The sequence below is a fragment of the Sinocyclocheilus grahami genome, unplaced genomic scaffold (genome assembly GCF_001515645.1).
Source record: "Sinocyclocheilus grahami isolate Dianchi unplaced genomic scaffold, SAMN03320097.WGS_v1.1 scaffold997.1, whole genome shotgun sequence".
In the NCBI taxonomy this organism is placed as follows: domain Eukaryota; kingdom Metazoa; phylum Chordata; class Actinopteri; order Cypriniformes; family Cyprinidae; genus Sinocyclocheilus; species Sinocyclocheilus grahami.
Genome location: NW_015506176.1, coordinates 383,545 through 398,246, shown reverse-complemented (window position 1 = coordinate 398,246; position 14,702 = coordinate 383,545). Strand labels below are relative to the sequence as shown.

The 14,702-nt window shown below is 40.0% G+C and overlaps 1 protein-coding gene across 1 annotated transcript in view; it reads right to left on the bottom strand.

Moving 5' to 3' along the window:
- Positions 1 to 303: 303 nt before the first annotated feature.
- Positions 304 to 14,702, bottom strand: part of LOC107565375 (early endosome antigen 1-like) — a 33,795-nt gene continuing 19,396 nt past the window's right edge. Inside the window, exons 8-14 of the mRNA XM_016250590.1 lie at positions 14,301 to 14,531; positions 10,628 to 10,750; positions 9,323 to 9,407; positions 9,107 to 9,252; positions 8,794 to 9,040; positions 6,682 to 6,862; positions 304 to 481 (exon numbers count right to left, since the gene is read on the bottom strand). Of these exons, the coding sequence (XP_016106076.1) occupies positions 304 to 481; positions 6,682 to 6,862; positions 8,794 to 9,040; positions 9,107 to 9,252; positions 9,323 to 9,407; positions 10,628 to 10,750; positions 14,301 to 14,531 (1,191 nt within the window). The remainder of the gene's footprint in view (positions 482 to 6,681; positions 6,863 to 8,793; positions 9,041 to 9,106; positions 9,253 to 9,322; positions 9,408 to 10,627; positions 10,751 to 14,300; positions 14,532 to 14,702) is intronic.

Genomic DNA, 14,702 nt, shown 5'->3' with positions numbered 1-14,702 from the left:
ACAAAATATATATTGTGTGTTGGAGTGGTCCAGATGCTACAACATTGTTCATAAGAACACTGTATAGACAGTGGACTTTCCTCCACAAGATGGATTATTCTCAAATCATGCTGGATATCATGAGCATCAGGTTTACACAAACATGTGGAGCTTATGCTCTTTCCACAAAACCACAGACACACACGGGAATGCATGCAAGCATGCGTGGTTCCTCAGGCACACAGTAATCGATACAGATCAATACAGTGGATCATGACCTTACAGGGGGCTTTGTGAAGCACTTTTGTTTAATAATGCTGCCGTTTAAAGCTCTGAATACGAGCAGGATGAGTGTGAAGTGGCTCTCACCTTAGTCTGCAGGGCTGAGATGGTCTCTCTGCTGATGTCCAGCTCTTCCTGGATCTGCTGTTTCTCCTGCTGGAGTCTCAGGGCTTCCTGTCTGCTGCTGCTGGCCTCTGTCTTCACACGCTCCAGCATCCTCCTGAAGAGGACAACATGAGCCCTATTTTACCAAACTCCATTCTCCACCAGTCCGGACAACTTAATATGAGTTTCAAAGTATCAAATCACCACATCCTGCTGGAAATATGCTGGTCACCACTTTAGGTTGTTTTTGTTTTTTTCCATGGGGGCCACCAGGGATGATCTACGGGAAGCTGTATCATACCAAACCAACACTAACCAGCAAAAACCATACTGGAATTCATACTAGTTTAAAAGGTTAGTTCACCCAACGATTACAATTCTGTCATAATTTACTAACATTAAGTTGTTTCAAACACATACAGTAAGACTTTCATTCATCTTTTTGAAGTGTGGGTGGAATGGACTTTCAATGGAGGGACAGATATATCAGGTGTCATTATATCTACATTTTTGTTTTAAAGATGAATGAAAGTCTTACGGGTTTGGAACGACATGAGGGTGAGTAAATAATGACAGAATTTTCATTTTTGGGTGAACTACTCCATTGAGGTTAGTCCTTTGTAGCCAGTATAAAGTCTGGTACACTTTGCTGTTTTATTCTTGCCAAGAACTGCCAGTTTTCAGCGTAAGAGTCTGTCCTTTGTCATGCTTTAAAGAAGTACACTTATTTTAATGTGTTAACTAACATACTGAAGCAAACGTAAAGTACTTGATTATTATTGATATATTTTAATTGCAGTGTGGTATTCAGTATTACATTTAAGGTTAATAGATTTTAAATGTAATAAACTGTAACTTCATCATTACAAATATGTACTTACATATATTTAAATTTAAATACAAATTTTCAATAGAAATTACAACCAGTTAGCCAGTACATTCAGCACTACACTTTAAACATATTTAAGATCTGTATCGATTATGTATCTGTATCACAACATATCTGTTACGCTGCTGCTGCTGCAGAGCAAGTACCGAGACTTGCTACTGCCAATACATCCACAACATGCTGCTGTGAGCATGTAAGAAATATTGCTACTGCAAATAAAACATACATGAAATAACCCCCATATAGCGTACATGAATAACCTCGTAACAGATCTATACAGGTGGAGCTGGGGAAGGTGGAGGGTTTCTGAAGCAAGCTGCAACTGCTACAGCAAGCACTAGTCATATATTTGAATGTTGAGCAGCGAGCTCATTGGCTACCGATACAGGAGACAACCAATCAGCTGTGCCATGTGATGATGTCATTAGGTCAGACTGAGTTAGACCTATCGGACTGCGCCATTTAAAGTTTCATGTCAGAACTCTGTATTTCAACCAAAAATAAAAATCTGCTGAAAATGTACTCACCTCAGCCCATCCAAGATGTAGATGAGTTTATTTCTCCATCAAAAGAGATTTGGAGAAATTTACCATTACATCACTTGCTCAACAAAGGATCCTCTGCAGTGAATGGGTGCCGTCAAAATGGAGGAAGCATTATTAATGATTATGGACTTGTATTTTGCCCAGAAGCGACAGTTCCAAGTTAAATTGCCTTATTGATGGATTTGTTTGTTACAAACACGCAGCTTTTCCCTTCACAAAACATTCACTGATTGACTGGAGTCACATGGATTATTGAGATGTTTTTATCAGCTGTTTGGCTCTTATTCTGACGGTGCCCATTCACAGCAGAGGATTCATTGGTGAGCAAGTGATGCAATGCTGAACTTCACCAAATCTGTTTTGATAAGGAAATAAACTCATCTACCATAGGGTGAGTACATTTTCAGCAAATTAGATTTTTTGGGAGGACTCACAGTATATTATTTCCATAACAATTCAAGCATGCCAACAATTCTTATGTGCAATACGCATTAGATGGTCAGTGAACAGACTCTGGACCATCTGAGGCCAAATCTGGTTTAAGCTGGTCTTTTTTTAGCACGGCATGGAGTGTGGGATTTTTATTTACAGAGCAAATTGTGTATCAGGCATGAGAGAATGGGACACTTCCAGAACATCTCTCTCCAACTCGACTATAGTCAGTCAGACAGACCAGAACGCATCTTAATTGAGGCATGATAACATGCAGGAACGGTAAGCATGAGAGAGAGGTTAGATTTAATTAGAGAAGGCAAGCGTGAATATTTAATGAGCGTGGCCGAAACTAATTACGAGAGCAGGGCGGCGATGAGCTCATGCACCGTTTCAGCATGGATCAACAAATCACACCCAACTACAACAAATCAGACCCACCACAGCGTCTCAAATCACTCGCAAAAAAACTGGAAAGGCAAGAGAAAAGCTTAACGCAGCAGAAGTGAGAGTTATTGACCAACCCAAACCTTCTCGGCCTTCAGATGCAACCCAAACAAGTCAAGGACAAAAGAGGGTGTCTGGGCACCGAAGCGGGCGGTTGACTAGGTGACGTGTCACTTTTTCAGGAGGTGAAGAGTGTGGGGAGATCCTGCGAAAGCCCCACGCGTCTCTCTTACCTCTTTCTCTGCTATTGGCGAAGCGGCCACGGTAACAGCTAATCGATCGCTCGCGAAATCCCCCAGCACACCCTCGCCGGGAATGATCAATATCCCTAGCAATTAGAATCCTCTATCTGCATGGCTGCAGGGACCCCGGGGTAGATCTGTGGCCCACAAACACCCAATTTAGTCCTCAACTTACCACTTAATTACTAAATCCTCTGTAATGCGTATTGGCAGATGGGAAGTTGTGCTGAGCACCAGCGGATGGCTGACTGAACAAGAGACCTTTGGCAAGGTGATAGTTAAGATGCGCTCTCTCGTCCTCTTCCAGCCAGTTAAACATTTGTTTCACACATGGATCCAGACCCACGGTGATTCCTCCATTGAGCAGAACACTTTCTTATAGGAGGAGAGCGAGAGGTAAAAGCAGCATGCCAAGGGTCATGAAGGCAAAAACACACTCTGAGCTGTCCTGAGAATTGCAGCTTCGCTTAATAAAACTCAGCGCAGTGGACTGTGCACATGCTCAGGACACGTTATGTAAGAGCTGTTGGCTCATTTGGAACCTGTTTTGAGTCCCAATCCCATTCTCTCTCTCCCTAGCTGATGCCGCATGCAAGTCCTCCTGGGAAGCTCATAATTATGGGTTCATAGTATAATTATGTAATTATGACTGTGTGTTGTTTGGAACATAATGGTGTCCATTTACACACACAGTCACTTCATGTTTTTTTTTTATTAATCAGATACCTATCTGGTTTGATAAAACTGTTTAATTTACACCTGGCCAAATGCAGTAAATGTGTCTCCGCAAAATGAAAAAAAAAAAAATCAGTGCTGTCAAATGATTAATCGTGATTAATCGCATCCAAAATAAAAGTTTTTGTTTACATAATATTTGTGTGTGTGTATATAAATACACGCATATACAGTATATATTTTATACATGTATACATTTATATTCATATTATTTATATTATTTATATATAAATATATTTAATATATAAACAACATATTTCTCTTAAATATACAGTATGTGCATGTGTGTGTATTTATATATACATAATAAATATACACAGCACGCACACATATATTACGTAAACAAAAACTTTTATTTTGGATGCGATTAATCGCAATTAATCATTTGACAGCACTGATATAAATGTTCAGTGTTCACGTCACCAAAAGCAAAAGATATGTGCTGCATTTTAGATCATTTCAAAATCAAAGGCTGCAACAGTTGAAAGAACATCATCAGCACTGGTGAGAGAATTTAGCATTCACCCCTTTTAATAAAGACGACTGTGTTTAACTTTAAGATGTGATGCTGACTGTTGAGTTTCATTTGCATGTGCTTTCTAAAGAAAGAAGCTCATATCTGGTGCTGCGGTTGTGCTATCTGGTTACCAGAAGCTGGTGTAAGGTCAAAAATTATCAAAGATTTCTGCTTTCCTGTCCCAAACCTATCTTCAGTAACAAAAGGGCCATTTGGAATTCCTGAAGGCACAGAGGTGCTGATATCGATCAAGGCCTGTAGGCCAACATGTGTATACACCGGGGGTCTGCTAATTGTCACACCTTTTGCCCAGTGGGTGAAGTTATAATCTGCTGATTGGTCAGTTTGAATGTCTCACATTTGGTTTTTAGTCACATGGTCAAGGAAGGGATAAAAGAGGACTGTAACTGTTGCTCTGTCTCTTTTCTTGGCTGTCTCTCTTCTTGGGTCTCTGCCCTCTCTCCCTCTTTTTCTTCCTCTCTCTATCTCTTTCTCTCAGGTAATATTTTACATGTTGGGTACAATTAACTATGCTTTACCATCCTTCATCTATTTTGTAACCAATTCAAGTGTAACCATAACAAAATATTGTTATTAAACCATTTCAATTATTAATTATGTGCTAACTAGTCTTGATTCAAGGTTCATCTTAAAGTGCTACCTATTGCAATACAATAGCAACGCTCTCCCACATATTTAGCTATTCTAACTGCGCTTATTTCCGTCGTTGGTATAAGTGGCAGTGGGTGGTAATAGACTAGAAATGTACAGTTTTATACCATCGTGCTGATAACGTTTCTTTAGTCATTCGGCAATCCTACAGCCTGAACCACCGTAGGAAAACCATCCTTACACTGGTATAACACTCTTTCACACCTTCATTTTTGTTGCCATTTTGGAATGAGTAAAATTTAGATATATGACTTTTTTCAGTTTTGGGAAGAGTAGAATTCACATATGTGGCTTCAACAACCAAGGCATTCATACAGTTGCATCTGGGATGATTTGTGCCATCGCATTGCAAACTGAGCATTTTTTTCATGCCCAGTTTGCAATGCATTTTGAAGGGCAATGCAGCTGAATGCATTTTGAAGGGCATTTACACCTTTACGCGATCAAATAGCTTTTATTCAAAGTAATTGCATGAAGTGAGACTAACTAGATTATGTTATTGGTTATTGTCAGTGCATCATGGGAGAAGAGGGTCGCTAAAGAGTTCTTAGGCACAATTTGCTTATCATCATTCTCTGATTGGCAGAAATTTCGGGTAACACTTTAGTATAGGGACCAATTAAAACTATTAACTAGTTGCTTATTAGCTTGCCTATTATTAACATAGTCTGTTTATTAATACTTATAAAGCACATATTCTGGATGACCGCATTCTACATCCCTAATTCTACCCAATACCTTAACAACAACCTTACGATTAATAAGCAGCAAATTAGGAGTTTATTGAGGCAAAAGTCATAGTAAATGGTTTGTTAATGGCAAGAATTGGACCTTAAAATGAAGAGACCGAAATTTCTTTACAAAACAATGAGCAATGTAGTTTCTCACCAGTAATCCTACTGTTAAACCTGACTATTCAAAAAATAATTTGAAATAATATGCACCGATGATTAACAACACAGTAGCTCACAGTAGGTCTGTCTGTAAAGGTTTCTAAGTTAGTGTTAAAAATCAATTCCTCTATGGAGAAAATGAATAGAATATTTTTACTTTCGGAACCCGACCGGTGCACTCTATTATCATTCTGCTGTCATCATGGGAGATGTAGTTTTAAATTATTACCTTCATTTTAAAATTACTAAATTATTTTCTGCAGTAATCGACAGCTGCCATCCAGCTTAAGCTGTATTTAACCTGAAATATGCCTACAATAGACCTGCCCCAAACTCAGAAAGTCAGGGCTCAAGGAAAATCCAGAGTTTCCCACTGGTAATGCTGGCATTGTGGTGGCGTTCATGTGCGCTCATCTGGTAAATATGATCATTCAGACATGACCTGAAGGCAGTATAAAGCTGAGAAATTTGGATTAATCGGCTCATAGCTTCACTAGTAGCCTTAATATGAGTGTGATATGAGAGTGTCATCCTGTGGAACTGAGTTTGGAAAGCTGTCTGCTATACTATGCTGTCCAACTAATCACTCAAACTGCATTCAAGCACACTGGAAAACAGTCAATGCTGAGAAAGTAAGCAACATGCACGCTGCCATTTTTGCTCACAGGTATTTAATTCTGGACACTTAAGCATTTTTGAGCCAATAATTTGAGTTGCAATTTCCATGTGACTAATCACATTGATTTCACAGGGAAATTATGTGTTGAGCTGTGACGTCAATTATAATAAAATACTGCTATGATTGTATTTTGCTGCAAACAGTTTGGCCAGAACACATGGTTACTTATGAATGGCCATCCATTTTTCCCAAATAATTGTGTAGTTGTGAAATCTACCAGCAGGGGCTAACTGGACCATGCTGATTCCCTGGCTTTGGGTTTACCGTGAGTCCTGGAGCTCCAGTTGGGTGCTTTCCAGACTCTCTGTTATTCTCTTGAGCTCTGCCTGAAGACTCCTCTGGGCTTTCTCTGCCTGCATCACCTCCGTCACACGCTCTGAGAGCTGCTCCTGAGCCAGACGCTGACCTCTCTCCAACAGCTGCTCTTTCTCCTGCTGCTCCTGGGCTGAAACATACACACATTTAGAACATAATATCTGTGATTTCACTTCAAAAGTGTCAGAGTTTTGGATATGATTAATAATATATGCACTACCGATCAAATGTTTGGGGTATTTGTGTGTATATATATATATATTTAAGCATGTTATGTTATATGGGCTACAACATATAATGACTTAGACTTAATGAAGGTTTGCACACACACATCTATATATACACACCTTTTTATACCCAATCATGTTGCCAGTTGACCTAATAAGTTGCAAATTGGTCTTCCAGCTGTTCCTTATATGTACATTTAATTTTTCCGGCCTCTTATTGCTACCTGTCCCAACTTTTTTGGAATGTGTAGCTCTCATGAAATCCAAAATGAGCCAATATTTGGCATGACATTTCAAAATGTCTCACTTTCAACATTTGATATGTTATCTATATTCTATTGTGAATAAAATATAAGTTTATGAGATTTGTAAATTATTCCATTCCTTTTTTACTCACAATTTGTACAGTGTCCCAACTTTTTTGGAATTGGGTTTGTACACACACACACACACACGTGTATGTGTGTGTGTGCAAATCTTAAAAGTCTAAGTCATTATATGTTGTAGACCATATAAAATTACATGCTAAATCCCTTTTTAAGGTATACCATGGCCACATCTGCCTGTCTTCATCTACGTTGAGGATATTGTTTCTAATGAGCATCATTCCCACAGTGTGTGAAGATGTGCATGTATCTGATGGCTTGAGGCTCTGAATTGATGGGCTGTTTCATTTCAGACCGGAGACTCAGACTGCTGAAGAACACAAACAGGCGCACACACATATTCTGACAAACCCACACACTCTATCACACAGATTTAAATGCAATTGCTTTTCTTTTGCGAAATCAAGAGAAAATCACTGCCTTGCTGAAAATGACCAAATTAGACCAGCATTAATTTCCATGGTTTGTTCTCATGGGTCAAGCAAGCACATCTGAGCTTCCGTTAACCATATTTGATGGTAAACCGAAGAAACAAGCTTTCTCTGAACCAAAATTGCTCAAATTTTTTGAGCCATTTTAACAAAGACTTTTAATCAGTTTGCCCCAAGCTTGTTTGTAATGAATGTGTCCTATCAGAACAAGCACAGGTGTAGTTTAGTGAGACGGTTGACCCTGAGTGGTCAGCTAAATATCTACAGTGGATCTAAAATATGAATAGTTAATTATAACTAGTTATGGTTAATTATTCATATTTTCCATGAGCTGATTTGCTACAACATTTTAAAATACTCATAATCAGACTACAGTTCCATTTCTATCGACACCATGATTATATATTATTTACACAATGGCAGTGAATTGTTCTTAATTTATTTATTATCCCTTTGTTTATATTTTAAGTTTTCTTTTCTAAAAAAGCTTTTATTTTATTTTAATTGTACATTTTTATGATTTAATTAATTCTCAGATTTTCATAAAATTATGAACCCCCTGCAGTACCTTCAAGAAGCACTCTTTGGGAAACCTTGACTAAATGTTTAATGCACTTCATGTTGTTGATAACAAAAAATTGGATATAATTTCTTCAATTTTGTAATTTAATATCAATATGATATAAGATTATCCTATTCAAATGAATGTGATAAAACAAGTTAGGTCAAAAGTAATCTAAAAGTAAACAAAAAGTGGTCCGATTATATTACTTAAAATGTCTCGTGTAATAGATCACATTAATAACTACAATTTTTGTCATGTAATTTGTTATCATTAACTGACTACAATTTCTAAGTAATCTACCCAGTACAGAGTGTGGCTTAGGTGTCCAAATACTTCTTGGGGCCATTTGCAGTTTCATCCAATAATCTAAGAGTTTTTTCAAATTTCTTTATAATTATTCACAGCATGGCAATCCACCATGAAAGTTCTACAGGTGTTCTGCTCTGTGTTACCCGTGTCTCTGCAGGTGGCGTGAGCCTCCTTCAGTTGTTCTCTGAGCTGAAGCATCTGTGTTTTGAGTGAGGCACACTCTTTCTCCCTCTGCCTTTTCTCTTTCTTGGCTCTCTGCAGATCAGCCTCCAGCCCTCGAGCAGAGATGGCCTGCCTCTCTGCCTCCACCGCCTTGCTTCGGATCTTCTCCCATGCCTGCAGAAGATCAGCCTCGGACTGTCTCAGTAGGGCGTCTCTCTTCTGGATAGCCTGTGAGAATCCGCCACAGGCAAAACTAATCTGCTCTGTACACATACAGTGTGTGTACTTGTTTACCTGGTCACACTGCCTTTGAGCTACTTGTAGCTCTCCTTCTAGACTGGCTACCTTCTGTTCCAGAGAATAAATGTGTGCTCGTCTTCGGCCCTCATTCGCTGCATCCGCCTGGAGCTTCCTCACCTGCTCCTGCAGCCGTTGCACCTCTGCAAAACACACGGCTGATTGGAATCAGTGTGAGAATCGAGTCAGAAAGTGAGCTGCGAGTTCACTCACCTGCTGTACTGGCATCTCGGTGCCATGCCAACTCCAGCTGGCAGACCCGCAACTCCTGGGCGCTCTGACCGCAGCGTTCCAGCGCCTAAGGACAAACACACACACACCTCCACTAACATGCAAAGTCATCACACAGCTGTCAAACTTCTGTGACTGTGCCTTGGGGAAGTCGTGTTGATGCCCGGGGCGCTGGAGGGGCCGACCTAAGGTGGATAAGAATTCCCCCTCTTCCCTGAGCTGTCTCCATCCCTAAGGCTATCGCTACACCCGTTGCTTCCGCTCGCCTCTTCGACTCCGTTCCTCTCCCGTATGGCCTTCATTTAGAATCCCCACTGCGGCATGTACATATACATCTGCTGAGGTTTCGATGCAAGGCAAATACCCGGTTTGTCCCTGACAGGTGTCGCCTCCAATCTGGCAGCCTGTGCTTTTGACGGGCTAACCATTCAATTAAGTATCTGGGATGCTCTACGTATGGGTGCCATCTCTTAATTACCCTGGGAACCGGGTTGCACTCGCACGTCACGGCTTTGACAGGTGAACCGGCGTGTCATGGCTCTCGACGCCGCGTTCTGTCTGCTGCATGCAAACGGGACAGGTTTTAGCGAGATTTGATTGTGAAACTAATATAGTACAGGCATAATCAGCAAACACAGGCAAGGTTGGGGGCCCCTTCGTTTGGCACCATTAAAATAACGAGGTGTCACGAGGCGCTGGGACTCGCCGCTCCAACGCCAACACGTGTCAAGACAAATCTATATTTCATGGCCACTTACAGATGTATAAATAGCCAAATGAGGTGCTCGAATCATCTATAAAACCCTGCTAAAAGGTTGCCAGAAGATGGCGGGCACTGTCAGTGGGACAGAAGGGTAATCAATCTGAGAAGGGGGAGCGGGTGGGCAGTGGCGCGAGGAGGGCACTAAATCACGCCGCCGTTTGCGTAGAGCGCGACGAAAAGCTGACACTTCGGCTGATGCGCGAGCTCCCTGACAGCCTGATGGATCGCTCCACTACACTCCATTAAAGCTGGATGGCTCGCTGCCACGCTGACATAACAAACAATTAGTCACAAAGGTGCCCATGAACTTGCACGAAGCCTCTCCGGATTCAATCAAAGCCTCCGCTCATGACTGATAAATAGTCCCCGAGTTGCAGGGTGTCAATGCATACAGTAACGTACGAGACAGGTCCATTTAAAGCCCATTTTTGTAACAGGCAGAGATGATGGATCCATGCAGATGTGAGAGTAGCATGTGGTGTTTCTCTCAACTACAAGACAAACACTGATAGCCCTTCACTCACATGCTCCAGTTCCTGAACACGGGACAGCTGGGATTCGTAGTCTGAGTCGGAGTGAACGTGAGTGGCCTGGTTGATGGAGAAATCAGCCTGTGTCTTCACTGCCATCTCTTCTTGCTCTTCAGCCTTGAAAACACACAAGGTTTTTTCGATTTACAATGATGTTGATTGTTTACACAATCAAACTTGGGGGCAATAAATATGAAAATTGTTTTTCTGCTATTATATGGCCGCTAGAAACACCATGGACATTGGTTTTGTTCCTAGGGAACACATTTACTAAAAAATATATCTTGAATAACCTCAAAGCCTAGTAGTGCCGACTTACTTGCTTTTTAATTAAGACTACTGAATATTAATTAGGTGACAAATGATTTATCACCTAATTAATCTTCATAAGCCAGGATGATGCAGTTTATTATGTGCCCCGCACTTTTCTGATTTCTCTTATGCCCCTGGAAATATCTCTTAAAAATTGTTATAAAACAGGGAAATAAGTTGTAATCTAGAGAGAAAGAGTGGGTAGGCATTATTCTGAACTGTAAAGCAGCATATAAAACCATAACCATAGGTCTCTATTTTCCTCTCTTCAGCCATTAAGGTCTGATAACAGGCCCTAATGACAGCTAAGTTCTTCCTTCTGAGAAAGATAAATCAGTCAAGCACAGCGCCGTCAGAACTGAAGACTGAATATAAAACAGTTCCAAATGGGCTCGGGCTTAATGAAGACAATATTTCATTATGTAACACTGTCTGTTACTGTTGTTCTGAGAAACACATAAAACAACAAGCTAGGATAAGCAAGGAAGGTTATATAGCACAGATCATACTGGCAATTTCTAGTGCCTTACAAAGGCACACTATAAACAAGAAATACACGAAATATAGACATCTGAATAAAATAATTTAAGATCTTAAGTTAATTTTAATGCAATTTGAATGAACGAACGAACGAATGAAAATGACATGAAGGAAAAAAACAAAACAAAAAACGTAAAACCCAATGGAGTGTTTAAAGCAAAAGTTCATCCAGAAATGAAAATACTGTCACCATTTACTCACCCTCATGTCATTTAAACCTGTATGACTTTCTTTCTTCTGTGGAACATAAAAGAAGATATTTTGAGAAGTATCACTGTGTTTTTTTTTTGTCCATACAATAGAAGTCAATGGTATCTGTTCGGTTACCAACATTCTTCGAAATATCTTCTTTTGTGTTCTGCAAAAGAAAAAAGTAGCATGAGAAAAGCAGTTATGCCCAATTTATGAATGAAATGTTAATTTGAGTACAATGATTTGTTAGATTTAGTATACAAAACCGATCTGATTGATTCGTTTAGAAATCAGACTGATTCAGTTCCTCAGTTGACTCAAGGAGCAGATAACAGTCCACTGGAGTGGAACATTATCAATGAATAATGACTAAAATCTCCCATAAAGCTATTATATTAATTCAGAAGTCGCACAGACTTTACTTTTATGTTGCATTTGCACTTTCTTGAATCTTGAAAGCATCAGTCCCAGTTTATAATTCTATGGAAAGAGAAACCTGCACATTCAACACACAGAAGATTCAAATTCATACAGGTTTGATTTGACATGAAGGTGAGTAAATGACAAATATTTCATGTTCGAGTGATCTAACTCAAAATAGCTGTATCAAGCCCCTGGTCCAGCTGAGGATCATCTCAGAGAGTCTTATAAAGCAGTCTGTCTACAAGTAAATAACAGCTGACAGCTTCCACTGAGAATGAAGACAGTGAGGCGACTGACTGACGTGATTGTTTTGCATCACAATCACAGATAAAGAAAACTTTCCTTTTCACTCTGTTGAAGGTTATGTGCTACAATGCCGACAGCCCAGCAGGTTCTGAGTGAGCGGGAGCAATTAAGGGGAGGAGACATGGGTGAACGGCTGAAGGACGTGTGTTCGGAGGTCCTGACTGAAAACAGTTGGATCAATATAGCATGTATGAGTGTGATGTTTAGGGATTGCTAATGGGACGCTGGGCATCACATGCATCTGAGAGGAGAAGCCGGAGGTGCTGGAGGAGAAAAAGGCTCAGGAAGGTCCTCACACCTAGTGTGCATAGTATCTGACAGAGGTGACCGCACTGCTGGGCTGTAGACAAGGCCTGTCCCTCCACCGCTGAAAGCAATGCCCATTATTTCAAGCAGACACCGCAGACCCAGCAGGCTTTTCCACTTTACGCCCCCCAGCCGCCCTCATGGTGAATGTACACACAAATCAAAACAACTTCAGGTCCATTTAAACACCAGTCGCTGTGTCTGAAAGAGCCACACATGCAATCTTTACCCAACAACTACAAATCAATAGCAACTTCAACTCCCAGAATTCCTCAAGAGAGCCTATCGCAGCTTTCTCGCTGATGCTGTGGGAAATGAAACACCTGGAAATGCTCTCTCCTCACATAGCGAGCAGCGTTAGGGTTTTGACCTGGATCGATACAATCCGGTAAGAACTCTGAAGCTCAGATTGGCTTTTGCACCCGGAGAATGGCGTAGATTCGCTTCCCCATTGTGTTCACACCTCAAGCTGCACTAACAAGCCACTTTCCACCTGTATGTGCAGTAACTAGGTTTCAATTGGCTTGATATGCAATCTGAACCCAACCGAATTCAACTCTAGGGAAGAGATGAGCATGTTAAGTCTGTTGCATTATGGGGTGTTCATAGTTCAGATCTGCAGCCTTTCTCATACTCAATTTAATAGTTCACAGGTGTGAATATACAGTGGTTTCTCAGAAGCAAGACAACTTTTCTGAATCAATATCTCTGGAGTAATATTCCTGGGTCAGTGGGATGGTGCTCATTGTTTTGATGGATCTAATAACTTTTTTTTCTTTCAAAGACACATTAAAAATGCAATTCATACATGCAATGAATGGTGTATATACCTCTTCTATGAGGAGCGTGGAGACATAAAGCAAAACGTCAGGGTGATACAACTCTCCTGATATCATAATAAAAAAATACAAATAAAATAAAGAAATTATTAGTATGAAACTATGAAGAAATACATTTTAACAAAAATTGTGTTACAGCTTTTTAATATTTGAAAAAAAAACTTGTCTTAAAGTCATGTGATGAATATTTATGAAATAAAAACAAATAAATGCTATTGTGTGATAAAAATATCTTTTAACTTTCATTTTTTCTTTAAAAATAAATAAATAAATATGAAAACATCCCCATTACTAATATCAATATTGTTCAAAGCTTAAAAAATGAAGTATATAGTAAAGTCAGGGTAATAATATCATATTTGTAAATACCTTTTCTCTTTTTTTTATTAAAGATTAAAAAAGGTAACATTCAATATTACAACATATACAACACATAATATATACACTTAATATCACAATTTATTTATTTGTTTGTTTGTTTATTTAAATATTGATGATGATGTTGATCTTGTTTGAGCATATCGATAATAAAAATGCTTTCATTGAACATCTTATTCATCATTGACCAATCAACCAATCAGATTCCTTTAATTCCCTTTGAGTTTAGTGATTCGGAATGGTTAGGAGTAGAGGTAGGGTTGGGACCTAATTTGTTTGACAGGAATGACCAAGATGTGTGATCCTACTTGGGTCACCATGAAGGAACACATGCAGCTAATCAAGCTGTGGGTTAGCTAGTGTCAGGTTACCTGTCGGCGAAGGGTAGCAGCGGTGTCTCTGAGAGTGCTGATGAGCAGCTCACACTCACGGCTGTGTTTACAGCTGTGCTCCAGCTCTCCCAGCGTGTCTCGGAGCTGTTGGCTCAGAGCGGCGAGGGCATCGTCTCCACTCTCCAGCTGGGTGCAGTGTACCTGCAGATCCCCCTGCAGAGCTACAACCTGAGCCCTCAGACGGAGGACCTGCTCTTCCCTCTGTGCCACCTGACGAGACACAAACAACATCAGCCAAAAACATATCAGGACCACTACTGATGTCTGCTCTCAGTCATTTAATATTCAACTTTATAGTTTCAGTTTAGCTCAAAAAAATAGGGTTATTAGGGATCTGTTTTTATAAACCAAGTCTATTTGGTATTTGCTGCACTGTAAGAA